At 39.3% G+C, this 17,816-nt stretch overlaps 3 protein-coding genes across 9 annotated transcripts in view; 1 reads left to right on the top strand and 2 right to left on the bottom strand.

Annotated features, from left to right (window-relative positions):
- Positions 1-522: 522 nt before the first annotated feature.
- On the top strand, positions 523-7,165 carry LOC137176946 (secretin receptor-like). The gene is made up of 13 exons (XM_067582994.1): positions 523-771; positions 856-955; positions 1,426-1,539; positions 1,968-2,074; positions 3,920-4,029; positions 4,174-4,306; positions 5,591-5,744; positions 5,860-5,920; positions 6,007-6,076; positions 6,188-6,279; positions 6,575-6,713; positions 6,826-6,867; positions 6,977-7,165. The coding sequence occupies exons 1-13, from the start codon at positions 703-705 to the stop codon at positions 7,163-7,165; spliced, it is 1,380 nt and encodes a 459-aa protein (XP_067439095.1). The 5' UTR covers positions 523-702.
- Positions 7,166-8,336: 1,171 nt separating this feature from the next.
- On the bottom strand, positions 8,337-11,016 carry LOC137176949 (acyl-CoA-binding protein-like). The gene is made up of 4 exons (XM_067582999.1): positions 10,552-11,016; positions 10,120-10,237; positions 9,410-9,472; positions 8,337-9,169 (listed from the first exon to the last, which is right to left on the bottom strand). Exons 1-4 carry the CDS (start codon positions 10,555-10,557, stop codon positions 9,096-9,098), a joined length of 261 nt encoding a protein of 86 aa, XP_067439100.1. The 5' UTR covers positions 10,558-11,016; the 3' UTR covers positions 8,337-9,095.
- Positions 11,017-11,095: 79 nt separating this feature from the next.
- LOC137176945 (metalloreductase STEAP3-like) overlaps positions 11,096-17,816 on the bottom strand; it is a 166,175-nt gene continuing 159,454 nt past the window's right edge. For all 7 annotated transcript variants that reach the window (XM_067582988.1, XM_067582989.1, XM_067582987.1 and 4 more), the window contains 4 exons: positions 16,936-17,202; positions 16,213-16,740; positions 15,304-15,468; positions 11,096-12,867 (listed from right to left, as the gene is read on the bottom strand). In XM_067582988.1, coding sequence (XP_067439089.1) covers positions 12,580-12,867; positions 15,304-15,468; positions 16,213-16,740; positions 16,936-17,202 — 1,248 coding nt within the window. In that variant the 3' untranslated portion in view covers positions 11,096-12,579. The remainder of the gene's footprint in view (positions 12,868-15,303; positions 15,469-16,212; positions 16,741-16,935; positions 17,203-17,816) is intronic.

Below are 17,816 nucleotides of genomic sequence, written 5' to 3'. Positions count from 1 at the left end.
TTTTTATATATACTATTAAACAAATTAAAGGAAATAGCACACTGTTTTTCACACTGATGCACCATACAGTATATATATGTGCCCATATTTAGGCAAGGCAAGTTTATTTATATAGCACCTCTCAACAACAAGGCAATTCAAAGTGCTTTACATGACACATAAAAGACATCAAGACAAATTGTAAGAGCAACATAAGGCAATATGAAAAAGGGTTAGGGTTAGGGAGTTTGTTCCAGATATGTGGAGCATAAAAACTGAACACTGCTTCTCCATGTTTAGTTTTCAGAACAGATAGCAGACCTGTCCCTGATTAACCTGAGAGGTCTGGATGGTTCATAATGTAGCAGCAGATCAGAAATGTATCTTGGCCCTAAATGATTCAGTGCTTTATAAACCAACAGCAGTATTTTAAAATCAATTCTTTGATAGACAGTTTAAAGATCTGAGATCTGGAGTGATGTGATCCACTTTTTTAATGATATTATTTTGAAAGTAGAAACAGGAAGTTGCAGTTTTATTATAGCTACCTTGATATAAGCGCTCAGCAGAGTGACCTGGAGGATATCGTGCGTAATTATCGACTCTGTGCGTATAGGCCTATGTTTGATTTTCACAGCTCATATATCTACTGCATGGCAGGATGCTTGCCTTTCATTGTTATCAGATATGCAGCTTGAGGTCTGGATGTAGTAACCTGTCTTGATGGAAAAAGGGAACCTGGCCGACACAATGAAAAAACTTGGACTTATTGGAGTGCTACTGGCAGCCCAGGTGAGAAAAAAAGAGATGCGTGTTTGAACCGAATCTATGATTTCTATATAAGAAAAAGTGCGTGAACAGCTGCGTTTATTACAGGCAAAACTGTCATCAGGCTGCCATCCTCATCATCATCTCGTCAAAGAGGAAGACAAGTGCATGAAAGATCTGCTACGTTTTAAGTCACTCAAAGCAACAGGTAAGTCAGTACAATTTTTAAATAGTTTATTTTAGGCATATGTCACCTGATACTGATAATACTAAAATATTCAGCCACTTAAGAATACTGTTTTGTGAAAATTTCCATTGAAAAATCACTTTATGTTGGTGATCTCTGAAATGCATGAAACAAATCATTGAATAGGCCTTTTATAGTGTAACCTATTGAAATCTGATGCAATGTTTTAGTGACACCTAGTGGTCATACAATATAATGCACGCTAACACTTGTATTTATGAAGAGAAATTTCAGAAAGTATTTTATATTGCAGGGTCAAGACTAATCCAGATATGGTGGCTTTGTAGTTTTTATCCTGCAATTAAAAACATCAAACCAAATATTTTGTTTTATATCTTATATTATATCATGATGTTATAATGTCTCTCCATTTTTTGGGCGGAATTCCATAAAATCAAAGTAAAACGTGTAATTTTTTTGTTTCTATCAAGAAAACAATATGACTGTACACTGTAAGGGAATGTGGGATTACCTGAACTGCTGGCCACCTGCTTCTCTTGGGGAAACTGTCTCTCAACCGTGTCCCGAATTTTTCAACGCAGAAGGTGAGATACTCCACACACACACACACACACACACACACTGACACACAAATACAAACAGACATCCATTATCTATACCACATTGCACTGGTTAATTATTTGCCAGGAAACGAATTTGTTTTCATAAGGAACTGAGACAGCTTATCCCTCTCAGGGTCTCTCTACAAACATTCAGCCATAAAAATGCTTGTGTACATAGAGACGGCGGGTAACACATTGGAGTGCTACGTTTACGTGGGGAGATGAGGATGATAGATTTCATCATAATTTATCTGAAGAACCAGATGTTTATAGAAGCAACTGAAGAGGGAAAGTGATGGTTTTGCAGCTTCTTACTGTCAAATAAATCAGAGAACACAGACGTATTTGGCTCAGATGCATATACACTCAGAGGACAGAGACAGACCTGTGGTTGTATTGCCATTTTGCAGGTAAAGTGTATCGCAACTGCACTGCCAACGGCTGGACAGACCCTCTTGTTCCACATGAGGATGCATGTGGCTACACTTTCAATGAGACACTCCACTTTCTTGGGGAGGTTGGTGGCATCTAATACACATTCAATACATGTAGTTTATCCAATATAACGTATGACTAGGACAAATGCACCCAATTTTGCATTTACAAAATACCATAGTATCTACACATATGCCTCCTGAGATGGTTGATAAACTGTAAGAATTTTATATCACCATAATTATTATTTCTATGTGTGCTTAAAGGACAAGTACACATTTTTTCAAGTCTGTCAGTCAGGTGCCCAAATGAACACTGAAACAGATTTTTTTTTTTTGCTGTAATATGAAGTTGTCTAAATGAGTCAAATCAAGTAGATATCTTTCAACGTTACAGTCTTTTTAGTGCCAAAGTCCCTTTTTTGTGACTATACTTCCACCACAGCTCAACAAGGAAACACAAAGAGGGAATTTGATGCTAAGAAAGACTGTAAATGTGGCAGATATCCACTTGATATGACAAACTCAGACCGCTGAAGCCTCATATAAGCTTCAGATAAACTTTTAAATGCATTTTTGCATGAAATGACTGTGTGGACACACTGTGGATTTTGGCCTCCATCACTTACATTAAAAGCACATTTGAAGGGGGTCTTTTAATAGCCAGTATGAATAGGAGGAATGATTACAGTGAGGAAAACCTCTTTCAGTGTTCATATTGACACCTGACTGTTGTTTTCAGACAGACTGGAAAAATTGTGAACCTATCTTTTAAAGGAATAGCTTGAAAAATTTTGGGAAATTCTCTTTCTTGCCAAGAGCTACATGAGAAGATTGATTCCACTCTCATCTGTGTGCTAAGTATGGAGCTAGAGCTAGGAGACGGTTAGCTTGGCTTAGAATAAGATTGGAACCAGGGAGAAACAACTAGCTTGGCTCTGTCCAAAGGTATAAGAATCTTCCTACCAGCACTTCTAAAGCTCGCAAATAAATACAACATATTTTGTTTGTTTAAAACAAACAACAATTGCAATGTAAAAATGGCAAGTTGTGGTTTTACAGGGAATTACATGGTGGACCTGTTTCCTAGTATTGTTTTTCTTGTCTTGTTGTCATCATGAGGTTGCCAGGCAAAGTGGTTACTGGCCCAGCCATGAAAGAGTCCTGATATCTCCTTGTAAAACCACAGCTTACTGTTAACTTTACGTTACGTTTTTTTTTGTTGTTGTTGTTTTTTTTCCACAAATTATAACGTTAGGTCGTGTTATCTTTGAATGGGGTCATGCTAGCTGCTTTCCCTGCTTACAGTCTTAACACTAAACTTATGTAAGAGTGAAATTGTGTCATGTACAAAATTATATAAACAAGTTTAGCATAGTCTTTTTGAATTGCTATTTAGTATCTTGTTTACACATATTTAGAGTGTTTGTACATTGAATTTGAAGCTAGGTCCAGCAGGCAATTAGCTTAGCTTAGCATAAGAAGTGGAGGCAGGGGGAAACAGCCAGCCTGGCTATAAATGTTAAAAAAAAAAATCCCACCTAGCTTTTGACAGCACCAGGCTAACTGTCTCAACCTGCCTCCACTCCATATGCTAAGATAAGCTAACTGGCAACCAACTCTTAAGAGTTTTAACATGTTACCAAACTTTCAGTTGTAAAATAAATTTGATACCTGAATTTTTTATTTGATTGCTTTACCCAGACCCAGGCTGAAATATTGTTTAAAATCATAAAATATTGTCAGCAATTTAGTATTAACTCAATCATGCATACGTTTGAGCTCACTTTAAGCAATAAACATTCTCAAACACTTCTCCTCACATGAGCTGTTTAAACAATGGGAGGTGATAAACTGTATTATCAAATCATATTTGTGCTGTTATGGAGGTGATAAACTCATGAGCATGTTCTCTTTTCTTTGTTCAGCCGTTAGATTCTCATTTGTATTTCTCCTACGTGAAGACCATGTATACAGCAGGATACGCGCTCTCTCTCATCTCTCTCACCATCGCCATCGCCATATTCTGTCTGTTTAGGTGAGAAACTTTATTTTTCTTATCCCTGTGTCCCTCCTTCTTCCATAATAACCCGTGTGAAATGCAGTTTTTGAAGTGAACCTGCCCCTAAAGCTGATGAATTATGCAACAAACCTCAAACTGTGAATGTTAATATTTCTTCAGGAAGCTGCACTGTACCAGGAACTACATTCACATCCAGCTGTTCATCTCCTTTATCCTGAAAGCCATCTTCATCTTCATCAGAGACTCTCTGCTATTTAAGAATGAAGAGCTCTACCACTGTGACTCCTATCCTGTATCAATACTACCATTAACACATTTACATGCCCAGTTGATATTCATAAACTCACTAAAATATACTACATACGTTGAACATTTGCTACTTGAAAAAGATCCAGTGAATCTAAAACCTAGTAAATCTATTCAAAGTGTTCATAATTTAATCTGTAAAAGGCACATAAAATGTGTAAAAGGTTGGATGGGTGTCATTTGGATTGTTAAAAATTTTGGGTTCTGCTTATTTTCTTTGTTGCAGAAAATTAGATGAAAAGATCGACACCACTCTGTATGCTAAATATAACACTAGAACCAGGTGACAGTTAGCTTAGCTTAGCATAAAGACTGGAAGCAAAAGGGAAACAACAGCTATTCTGGCTCTGTTTACAGTCTTATAGGGGGTTACATGCTGAAACTATTTCATGGTAGGGAGCGTTGACTTCTTGTCCCGCACATAACCTCCAGTAAAATCATGTTCTCTGTTAGAATCGTGTTGTTCTCACAAAAAAGTTTTATTAAACATAGGAGATATAATCTGTTCATTAGTGAGCTTTGAGGCGCTCATAGTCTGATGTTTATTTAAGCCAGGCTAGTTGTTTCATCATGCTAAAATTTGTCTATAAAAATCCTAAGCTGAATGTTTGGTGCAGTAAAACAAGTGTGTTTTGCCACAAGATGGTGCTAGTTAACTATTAGATATCAACAAAAGCTACTTTTTTGTTACACTAATGTGAGTGTGTTGAGCCAGTGTATTTCAGGGTACAATACATTATATGACCACTAGGTATCAGTAAAACATTGCATCAAATTTCTGCTGGTTAAAAAGGCTCACACCTTAGTTTTTGTATGTTGTGATCAAATTAGATATAATGTGTTAATTTGTGAGCTATGAGGTGCTGAAAGGCAGTTTTTCTTCCTTAGGACAGAGCCAGGCTGGCTGTTTTCCACTGCTTCCAGTCTTTATGCTAAGCTAAGCTAATCGTCTGCTGCCTCATATTTAGTGTACAGAAATGAGAGTGGTATCAATCTTCTTATCTAACTCTCTGCAAGAAAGCTAAGTGTATTTCCCAAAATGTAAAACTGGTCCTTTAAAAATATTATAATATAATTTGATTATTACTTGTTTAAGCTGCTTGTTTAAGATTTTTGTATTTACCCAAAAACCTTACACTCTCTTCAGTCCATACAATCATACAACAAGGTCCATAGCAGGACTTTTACAATATTGTAACATGAACAAATCACATTCAGCCTTTAACCAGCTCCTCAACACTAATACCACTCCTGTAACTGTGTGTGGCAGGTGGCATGTAAGGTTGTGCTGATGTTTTCCAACTACTCCATCCTGGCGAACTACAGCTGGCTGCTGGTGGAGGGTCACTTCCTCTTCACGCTGGTGAGCCGCTCCTTCTTCTCCCTGAAGAAACACCTCGTCTGGTACATCGTCCTCAGCTGGGGTAGGGAATCACATATTTCTCTGTGCTTCACACATGTACATATCTGAAGTTGGCTTTATGAAACACTGATTCAGTGCTTTTTTGAGACTTAACAAAAACTTACTTCATCACACAGGTATACCACTGATTGTTATTGTCTCCTGGGGGTGTGCCAAATATTTTTATGAGGATGAAGGGTAAGGAGTGTAAAAATCAGTTTCCTTCATTCATTCATACATTTATGATATTATCATATAATAATTTTTTTATTTCATTGATAAAGCTGTTGGGAAACCAGGAAACTTGAATGGATTTGGTGGATACTTCGAGTTCCAGTTTTACTCACTATATTTGTAAATACTTTCTTTATTACTAAAACCTCATTCTCTTTTTTAACATTAACATGTAAGATGTGTATTATAAAGTACCATAGCAGCAGCGCTTACAGGTTTTTATCATTTCAGATTAATCTCATCTTTTTCTTGGGCATTTTGAGGATACTGGTGAGCAAACTCAGAATGCCAGATGCACAGAGGAATGAATTCAACCAGTACAAGTGAGTAGTACACTGATCACACTGTGGTACTGTTACAATGGCATACTGTTGATATGTAAAATTGAAGCCTGTAGTTTATTATGTACGTAAATACGGTGTTTTTGAGGTACAGACCTTGTATTTTGCATAGGATAAGGGATTAAAGAGCATTTGGATCCTGACTCCAGTTTGCTTTTAATACACACTAGCAGGTTCATTTCGATGGGACAGACATAAATACATGTGTGAGAGCTGGAGAAAGTTAATTATATCTATTGAAATGAAAAAAAAAATGCTTCTGCTTTTCCTTCACCAGGAGGCTGATCAAATCCACATTTTTCCTGGTGGCTCTGTTTGGTCTGCAGTACATCGTGTTTGCTTTGTTACCAGTTCAAGTCAGCAGCTTAGTGTTTAAGATATGGACCTTTGCTGAGCTGGCTCTGTCATCAATACAGGTAAATGAGGTGTACGTGTGAAGCAGACAGAGCACCAGATGAACTCAGAATAAGGACAAATACAACTGCAGTCGCTGACATATGCACCTTTCTCTTTTATTTCTTCTTAAAGGGCTTTGTGGTCGCTGTCCTCTACTCTTTCATGAACGGAGAGGTAAGAACCGGTCAGCCAATTAGAGCCAAAACCTTTCAGTTCAGAAATTATAAATGCAGGTTTTGATAGCGTGGAGTAAATTGGGGATCTGTGACGTGCACATTTCCAGGTACAGCATGAAATTCAGAGGAGGTGGAGGAGGTGGAGGCTGACTCAGCACCTGCCCAGTCGACCCAAGCAGCATCACAGCTCCGTCAGCCAGAGCGGGTCTCCTCACACACAGGTCTCCCTGCTACCCTGCTCTCCAGGCAGCCTGACAACCAGCGGGCTCCCTATGGATACTATGGACGTGATTTAAGTTGGGACTGGCATGTTTTCTTTCATTCCTTGTTGATACATATTCAATCCTGGCTTAGTGCTGACTGTCAATTAGTCTACAACTGCAGCTTGAGTGTTTACTGCTGTCAAATGCATATTTTTCTAATCCCTGGAGTGGTTTTATCTAAGAATGTCAGGATGTAAAATGTACAGTTGGTAAACTGTCAGTCTTTGTAGTAATTACACATATTTAAAATGAATATAGCAATGATTTATGTTCACATGCTACAGTTACAACCTGTAAAGATGCACTTAATTGTTCAGGTGACAATAAGCCTCAAAAGGGCAATAGCAAAAATTCTAAAATATCTATTAAAGGGGTACCCATGCTATTTAGTATTACACTTCATAAAGTCAAGGGACTTGGGAAAGACAGATTTGAGAAAGAGTGGTCAAAATTGTTACAGCAGAGACTGAGATATCCTGACTTTTTGTACCTGGTACTGGTCAAGCTTCAAGAACACTGGATCCTACACTTCCCATGATGCAATTCGTTAGCTTCTTTCCTTAGATTATAAGTACTTTAAACTCCACAACTCCAGTTTGTAACGTACAGGCTTTCTGTAAAAAAAAGTTTGAAGCCCAATCTGAGGTAACCCTGATCAGGGTTGTTTTATCAGACTCTTCCAGAGCCAGAGAAGACATTATCACATTGTACAACTGGGTACTTTTCCTTGTGGTGATTAAACTGAAAATTGGTTGGCTATGTGCTTCTAAAACCCCCAAAACATGATTCACCCATCAGCCGAACTACAGTGACTGCCCTCAAGTGTTTTTCTAGCTGCCCTGTGATCCAATTCAACAGTTGAAATGAAGCACCACCCTCAATTACAACTGTGCACAATCTGCCATCTGTACTGAACATCTGTGGGACGAAGCTGTGTCTTCAGCAGATAAGTGTCAAAACTCGCTGGACATTTGGACATCGTTGTTTCATAGAGGACAACAGCAACAAATGAAACAAAGAACAGAAACTAATGAGAACAAGTATTTATTTTTAATTGCCATTTCTGTATACAGACACTCTGTTCTGAAGGTTTCTATATGAAAATGTATCTGCATTTTAGAAAATTCACTTATTCACTTTCTTGCCTAGAGTGAGTTAGTTAGATGAGAAGAACATACTGTTTGGAGTTTTTATTTTTTTTATTTTATTTAAAAAAAAATTTGTACCTCACTTTTCTATTATTACCTTATTTTGCTATTTGGAATTTTCATCTATTTCTAATCCTGCCTCTGGTGTTTCCTCACTGCAAATTAATGAGATTTATGATAACATTTCCCCAGTTCCTGTTTTTATTGAGCGTTGTTACTATTGAGTGCTTTATTAATTACAAAGTCATTTATCGCTTTGTGTGGGGATGGGGGGGTGCCTACTGTTTTATTGTGTGAAGCACTTTGTATTACATTTTGTTTGTAAGAGAAGTGCTATACAAATAAAGTCTGATTGATTGATTGGTTGAAGATTGATAACTTTCTCATGTTTGTAAAATATGAAAGCCAGCAGGCGATTAGCTTAGCAAAGACTGAAAGCAGGGGGAAACAGTTAGTCTAGCTCTGTCAGACTGGTTTTTTCACCCTTGTACAGAGCCGGGGTAGTTGCCAAATTTCCAGCCTGTATGCTAAGCTAAGCTAACCACTTGATGGCTCTATAGATTCAAATTAATTTCCCAAAAGGATGAACTATTCCTTTAAACACTTCTATGTTTTAACCAGTGTGGAGTATCAGAAAGTATTCCAAATTGCGTTGTTCTCTAGCATTTGACCTTTTATGTCTTACATGGCAATAAAGTACTCTTAGAGAGTAGCATCATTTAAAATCAGTCCTTAAGATTCTCAAATTTCTTGTGTCTATTAAAAAAGGGAGATATGACACTGAAAATACTTCAAGTGTTTGTGAGAAACAAACTCTAGATTCCATATTTTGCCTTCAGCTTCTCCACCACATCAACATAGGAGGCCATTGCTTCTTCTTTGGACAGACCTGTAGGTTTGGTAACAGAAACACCAGTTAAACATCTGCTCAGCAGTTTAAAAATAAAAATCTGACACAGTCAAACCCCACATTTATGTTTTTTGTAGATTATTTCATTAATGTGTTTCAAACTAGGCTTTGTGGAAGAATAATCCTCCCTAAAACAAGATGTTTAGACATGTAGGATTTATGTTTTACAAATACTCTTTCTTGTAACTCTACTGAAAAAAAGACTTCTATAAATCTGACCTTTCTTTTGATTCCATGCATCCCATTTTCCTCGTCCTGTCAAGTCAAACATCCCTGGACGGTCTGTGGATGTAAATGCAACCATTGTTCGCTGTAGTTAAAGCCATTTCCAAAACTTTGTGTCATTTGCTCTTATACCCACACAGTAACAATAAATAACAATAACAGATGCAACACAGGTGAGCTTCAAAGTCCCTGAAAACCTATTTTCTCAATCAGCTTCTTGTTATGAGCAATATGGTTCTACATAAACACACAATTATCTGCCAAATTCAGAGCATTTTATTAGTTATTTTGTATGAAGAATGTCTGTATTTTGTGTTTTTGAGAGTCATAACTCTTAATGAATAAGAATTAAGTGTTTTTCAAACCAGGTTTTAACTTTGATTGTTGCTCATTTAGTCATGAATATTAATGTTGTAAAGAAATAATATGGATATGAAACTTTCATATCAGTTTTCAGGGGCTTTAAAATCTTCATTTGGAATATTCATGTCAGTAATAGTGCATTTTTGTCTATGTAGACTATGTAAACTTATCAGTCTTGCCATCATTCATAGTATGACACCTAACTCGTCGGGCCTCATTTTTTCCCTCAACCACACCTCACTGCGAGTCTTTGCACAAGTACTTGACAGGCCAGAACACCACAGAACAGTCTCTCTCTTTAGTGTTTCTGTTTGAAATTCTACAATGTTAAAAACACTCACCTGTGTTAACATCTCCAGCTGTGGCTTGTTTATATAAACCATATAGTGCAGTCAGTTCTTCACGGTTTGGTCTCTGTTTCAGTATCTTCGCCTCTTCTGCTGCTTTTTCAAAGGATTCCTGGTAGGGGAAGAAAATACAAGCTGATACAGAGATCTGTGTCAAAGTGTTGATGAAATGCATTGTCATCTTCAAACTTATAACTCACACGGTGCAGCGCTGAGAAGAAATATTGTTCTTGTAAAATAATAAGCTTATTTAAATCTTAACACAGCTAGCCACAGTAAGCAGAACCATTCCTATGTTATGTAACAACCTCATTACAATTCCTGTGAAACAATATGCCAGCATACCTGAGAGGTAACTTCATAATATCATAAATATTTGATGTAACATTGTAGGGAAGGCTTACATTCAAAAGCAATAGTACTTACAGTCATGGCTGCAGAGAGAAAGTGACACACCTTGCTGCTGCAGCTGAACTCACATCCCAGTTTTCAGTCGTCAAACTCGTCCTACAATGATGTTGTCTGTCAGTGTCACACATTCGCTGAGGGGAATAAAGTGGGAGGTCGCTTCTTAAGTCAACACCCTCGGCGAGGACAGATTATGAATAGTCTCCATGATGAAGAAAAGTGATTATTATTCAATGTACCTGCTGTATGTTTTGCCAAATGTTTCATTATGTCGTTCCCTCCCACGTGACTTAGTTGTGATAAGGTTGCATGGAAAACATATCTCATTATTCTTGTGTTCCTCAATGTTAATATTCATGTCATGGAAAAGGTTTCTGTCTTTGTGTGGAAAGATTATTCACCCACCACAATGTGGCAGCACCTACACAGCTAACAGACTGTCTGCAGACTTCTTTGTCCTTACCTGATATTGATAAAAAACACTGACAACCCAATGAGCTCAATATCTACAAACCTTTTTCACACTGAATGATTAAAGCATTAAATAAAACACTGAAGAATATAACTTGTAGAAAAAATGTTTTATTCTATGTTCTAGAAATATCAGTTTGAAATTGTAACATTCATGTCTTCATGGTGAGAGACATTTAAATTTCAGTACACTACTATACTATATTTTCATTTAGATTCATAAAACATCTATCTGTGACGGTATCAGAAAATCATCTTTGGCAAAGACACAAAAACAGAGAAAATGCAAACTCACTTGAACATAAAAACACAAACGGCATCTTTTTTTGTTCATAATGAAAACAACTGAGAGGTTATTTAACAGCCCGCTCAGAGTTTTTAGTCAACTGTATTCTGATGGCTACTTATCAGCAGGTGAGTTTAGTACAACATACAAAATAATAATCAGTACCATAAAAAAATAGAATTAAAAAAAAGGCCAAATGTAGTTTTCTTAAATTCTGTACACACTCGTACTGTGGTTGACAATGCCAGCCAACCCACAGCAGCACAGTGTGACAGATACTTCAGCAGCAGTGCTTCAGACTTTGTTTTTTCAGATGGCACAGTAGAGCTTATGAACAACGCACTAGTAAGGGACTGTATGAAAATGATTAGAGGTGGGGGTGGTCAGAGAAGATAATATGGTGCAATTAAGATAATATGATTTTCATTTTTGTTGAAGGCAGGGTGGTCCGACTTTTTGGAGAGAAGCAGTTTCTTTCTTTTTCTGTCCCCATATTTATATTTTAATTCAGCCTCCCCTTAACGTGGGTCACTTTAAATTCTTTATGCTTCGCCTCTTTTAGTGATTTATGGTTAAAGGACTTATACCAACCCAACACTGTTTTAATATTTTTGAGAGGAGGTTCATGCTTTTTTAAAAAGTGAACCCCGTCTCCACTCAAATAATTTGCATACAGTCCCTTAACATTTAAATGAATATGACAGCACATTGAATTTTGAACGTATTGCGAAACAAAATATAGAAAAAAATGAAACACTGACTTGTTGTGATGAAGATGATTGGCTATTTTTCTAACGTGGCTGACAAAAATAACCTATACATCAAAATTTTTGAAAGACAGGAACGCAGCAGACAAGAGGAAGAACCGACTACCTCTGATGATCACAGTAAAGACTCAGTTATGAACTTGTGTTGCTTCTGCTAAAATAATTTTTCTTCATTTCTGTGTTGAAGCTTCAAACGGAGTAAAAACAGAAATAATAAATTAAAGTAAAAAGCATGAGGATGAACTAAATACTCATTGTTGAGATTGCATAGTGCAAAAAGGTTGAGGGCATCAATACTCGTCAAATATCTCTAAAGACAGATATATTCTATTGAACTACCTGTTACTTGTTTAAAGGACACAAATAACTGAAATTACTCAGACGAGAGACATGGAAACGATCTTTCAATAGATTCCAAGCTTGTATAAATCATTTCTCTTCTATGTGAATGTTGTTTAAGAGCTCTGCTTTTACACCTTTTTCTCTGGATCATCTAACACACACATCTAAACAGCACGTTCTTCACACGTTACTGACATCCTCCAGGCCGCCGTGGCAGTCGTCGTCCGGCAGGGTGAAGCGGATGTGCCGGCTCTTCTCCCAGCCGCGGCGGATCTGTCGGAGCCGCAGGGCCACGCATGGCACGAAGAGAGCCAGGCGGCCCAGCAGGACCGTGATAGGGAGAATCAGGACCAGAATGAAGGTGGGCGGCAGGTGGAAGCGATACTGGGACGCTTCGAAGGCGCGGCCCCAGCCGTAGAGGAGTGTGTGGAGGGTGGCCATGGATAAGGCACAGTAACCCAGAGTGGACTGCAGGAGGTGGGAGAGGGGTGTCAGATTACTACATCGAGCTTTTTACGACATGGATCAGACTTTTGTAGCGGTGGCCAACGCTCCTCTTAATTTAGATATTTTAATCACTAAATTAAGAATGTTTAGGGACACAAAGACATTGTTTGGAAGTCCTTTACATGCTATAACGCTAAAAATATGACTCACATTGTTTAAAAAAATGAGAGAGAGTGAGATTTTCCCTTGAAGTGACTCCTCTTCAGTCCAGTCGGCCCACTACATTAGCTCACAGGCTACTGAAGACCCCGAGGAAACACACTGACCTACCACTCATGACCTGAACGAACGCCACCAGTGTATGCATGTGTGTGTGTGTGTGTGAGTGACTGCCATATAGCCACCTACACAGCCCACTAATTACAAAGACTTCCCAAGGTTGAGTGGGGTAGTGGTCAGGGGTTAAAAATAGCTTCTCCCTTGTTCACACACTGACTGGGCTGAGTGGATTATAATTCCCAGTGTATCTACAACTGTAATGGACATGTTGGGAGATATTTGATATCTTTACAACAAGTACAGTAAGTCTGTGCAGAAAAGGGTCTTTAGATGTAAAAATGGTAAATGTCTGTGAACCTGGATCACATAATTCAGAGATTAGAGAAATGCTTAAGACTAATCTGCTGCACATTTTTGTCGTTTCTTACTAAAACCTGTCATATGATGAGAACATGTGCTATTTTATATAATACTGTTTAGGTAGTTTTGTGGTTTTTTATAAGCAAAAACTAGTTCTTGTATGTGGAACTCTGGGACTAAGATATACAAGGCTCAGTTCAAATCAAACGTTATTTTGCATTGCTGTGTTTATTCACAGTATTCATCTTGTCATTCTGACACAGACGATACTGAAAATGTCTTAATTCTTGATGCAAAATGCAACATTCCTTCATTCCCAATTTGAAACATCCGTATCAAATCACAGCATCACCGCATTGTGTACCGCATTCATCACTGAATTTCAATCAGTTTGGCATTTTAAAGGTGCAGTGTGGGACTTTTGTCTCCCCCCTCTGGCAATGAGAGTAAAGGGTGGCGCTCAGCTGGGATTGCTTGACACAGGCATGTAGCACATGCACCCCAGATGACAGGCACACAGAGAGGGCAGGTAAAAACAGATGTGTTTTGACAGTCCACCGGCCCAAAAACTTATTTTTTGACAGCCTACCAGCCCACCAGCCGGGATTTGTCCCAGTATGCCCGATGGCCAGTAAACCACTGGCCGTAACCTCCTGTTGCTGCTGTAAAACTGTGGATTAATTGTTTCAGCGTCACACAAACCCCCGATAATTTCAGAATTTGATCTAGTAATAAGCATTGGAACTCTAATATGAGGTGTCTGTATTCTGAGAACTGAGCTTATGTGATTTTGCATTGATTTAGTGTTTTGAAATTTGTATTTAAGCAGCATTTAGTGTTTAAAAGATTCACTGAAACTCTGTTGAGAAAATGGAGCCAAAGAAATCAGTAAACACTGTAATTTATATACATTTTCATCTAGAAATTCCTAATTCCTTATTTCTAAACAGTTTACCAGCTGACCAGTTTCCCAAAAATGTCAGGTTTTCATGTTTAAAAGCGAGCTAGACGTGGTTGATCCCTACAAGTAGTTTCAACTAATTCAAAACATACAGATTAAGTGGACAACATCCTGCCCTTAAGGACTAAGTGTGTAATCGTGAATGAGACCAAAACAAGCGCAAACACTTCTCACACTCACAGATATTTCTATACACGCGTACACACAAGATACGTGAACGCACTGTCCTGCAGCAAGCTCGGATGTGCCGGGCAGAGACTTTCACCGCGGCCGGCTGTCGGCACATGACTAATCTGACGGCCACCAGATTAGTTTAACGGAGAGATGAAAGAGGGAAAGCAGAGCAGAGACGGACCACGAGGAGAGAGGAGAGGAGAGGAGAGGAGAGGAGAGGAGAGGAGAGGAGAGGAGAGGAGAGGAACTGTGTGTGTACTGAGTCACAACACTCCTGACGGCTTTGTCACAGCCCAAGTTTAACACTGAATCTGGGGCAGCTGCAGGAGTGCAAACACTTGTGTGTGACTCCGAGCCCATGTGAGCATATAGGAGAAACAGCACGCCAGGATGTGTGTGTGTGTGTGTCTCAAGTGTCGCGTGTGACAATCTTTGGCTGTCATCCTGCATTAGTCGCATCTGTGTGTGTGTGCTTGTGTGTAAGGGCGGGAATCACAGATGAACTCACGATACGACACTATCATGATATTCTCCCCACGATAACGATATATCACAACAAAGGCGATACATCTGTGTTTCTAGCTCCGACACAGAGAGTCTGACAGCTTTATTTTTTATTTTTGGAAATATCGCGATACGTTGCAGTGTCCCACCCCTACATGTGTGTGTGTGACTGCGTTTACCTGTATGAAGCTGAACTCTCTCCAGTTGACGGTGTTGGCCACCGAAGGCAGCGAGGCGACAGCCAGCAGAGAGAGCAGCCCGAGGGCCATGATGCCCACGGAGACGTACAACTCCATCCTCCACACCTCCTCTTCAACCCACGGGTCCTCCATCCCCTCCTTCATCTGGACACCACATAAGCAATTGGTTTCAGAAGACAAGCCCTTCAGTCAGCTTTACAGCCATTAGACTTGTCACTTCCAGGGATTACATTCAGGAATCAGGTTTTTTTTAACATTATGTCTGGCTGATGCGCAAAAACACATGAAAGCAGAAGAACAGCATGCTGATTTCATGTATGTGGACACATCATTGTGTTATCATAGTGTTGCAATCATTTGCAACCAAGACACAAAGCTGCTTATCAATGTAACTGTTTTAACTAAAACCACACATCAGGGATTATTTTGAATTTTTAAGACAAATGTTACAGACAGAATGTTAAATTACAGACTAGGAGTAGGACTGATGCACAGACATCATACCTTAGATTTCAGTCTGAGTATCATGCTACCATCTCTGCAGGCTAAGAGATGAATTGGCCCTGAGTGGTTGTTATGCTTACATTTTGATTGTTGGCAGGTAATATATCAAAGCTGGGTAGGTCGGACAAGGCGACAACTTTTATCAATATCAGACTCAGCGTGCTAGGCTGCGGCTATTTCCTGGAAGCAGTATGTACCAGTGCAGACCAAGCACATAGAGAGCTGAAAAAGTCTCAGTAGACAAGATGTGTTCATTCATTTTTTGCTTGCACTAGATTAGGAGAAATTCTGAACCTCACTGATATGATCCCTTGACGTTTAGATTAACAGATGGATGCCTTAATCTCACTCATGCACACAGACTCCTCTGCTGCTTCCTCTCACCTGTTTCAAAGCGCTGCTGATCAGTTTGAAGCGGGCAGACTTCCTCATGGGCAGACACAGACTGTAGATGGCGTGCAGAACCGCGCACAGGAAGCTACACAGACCAAACTGCTTCCTCCTGATGAGCCAGCGGTCCAGCCAGTTAGGGAAGCGTTTGTACTTGGTGCCCCACCACAGCTGGAGGAAAGCAGCGCACAAACCGGGCATGTAAACCAGCGCCAACATCACCAAGGCGACAGAGGGAAGGGTGACGTTGACTGTGTCGATGGGCATTTTATAGAAAGCGTTCTTCCCTGATGTGATGTAGGGCTGCAGGACGTCACGGGTGAAGTTGTACAGGTAGAAGAAGATGAACAGGAAGAGGGTGCAGAGGACGGGGATGCGCCAGGAAGGAAATAGATAAAGGGGGAGGTTTTCGATCTCCAGAGAGGAGGAGAGGAGGCCCATGTCTACGGGGACGAAGCCCATTCTGCGACAGAGCTGTATGACCGAGCTCTTGGCTTTACTACTGTCACTGCACAGGAAAACCTGAAGAAGAAAGAGGACAAAAAGATGAGTGAGCCCCCAAGTCCTCACTAGAATTCTTACTCCCACTATTCTTCTTCTATCTCTCCATATCTCTCTTTCCTCATTTTGTTAAATTTTCCTTCTGTTAATAACAAATCTTTTACTATTTGTTTGCAAACCTAATCTAAACCATAACGGGCTGTTGATGTTTCCTACCTGTCTGCTTCCATCTCGAGGTCCCACCTGGAGCGTCCAGGCTGATATGGTGTTAAACGCTTTGACTACACAACTCTCTGGAAACAGGTCGGCAAGCTGTTCGGCATTCGAGGGCCCTTCTCGGTTTATCCGCAACCCGTTGCTGACGTCCACCAGAGTCTTTCCAGCTAGCGCCGGCTTTAGGCCCACCAGCGTGGAGTGATGCTCGGGGAACACAGCGACAAAGACCAGGTCTGCCTGGCTGGCCGCCTCCATCTGGGAGGTCACCTGGAAGACAAAGAAAGAAACAGCCTGCATCAAGAGGAGTGGACGCACATTAGAAGTACATACGATAAGCACAGGAATATTATTAGACATTAAAATAATTGTGTCCAGTTTAGTATCATGTGATGAACTAAATAATCATCCAAAGAATTATGAAACCCCTAATTTTTGGCAACTTCTGTACATTTTATTATTACTCTTACACTTATGATCGCTCCTTTCACTTCAAGTGTTATCCCGAACAAAATGTATCTCTTTTATTTATCATAATAATGTAGTTATTTTATCTGTTTTCATATTTGATACTTGTAATACATCATTAGTTAAGTTAAAGGAACAGTTAAATATTTTGGGAAATGTGCAAATTCACTTTCCTGCCAAGACTGAGCTGAGAGGATCGATACCACTCTCATGTCTGTTTGCTAAACATAAAGCTAGAGCCAGCAAGCCATTAGCTTAGCTTAGCATAAAGACTGGAAACAAGAGGACAAAGCTAGCCAAAGCAAATCTCTAAAGCTCACTGATCACTAAATATCTAGTTTGTTTAAACTATACAAAGACCAGAATGGAATGCTAAGCTGTTTCCAGTCTTTATTATTTCATTAAATTTTTAGCTA

Source organism: Thunnus thynnus, chromosome 24 (genome assembly GCF_963924715.1).
Source record: "Thunnus thynnus chromosome 24, fThuThy2.1, whole genome shotgun sequence".
Classification (NCBI taxonomy): domain Eukaryota; kingdom Metazoa; phylum Chordata; class Actinopteri; order Scombriformes; family Scombridae; genus Thunnus; species Thunnus thynnus.
This window is presented reverse-complemented; position numbering and strand designations above follow the sequence as displayed.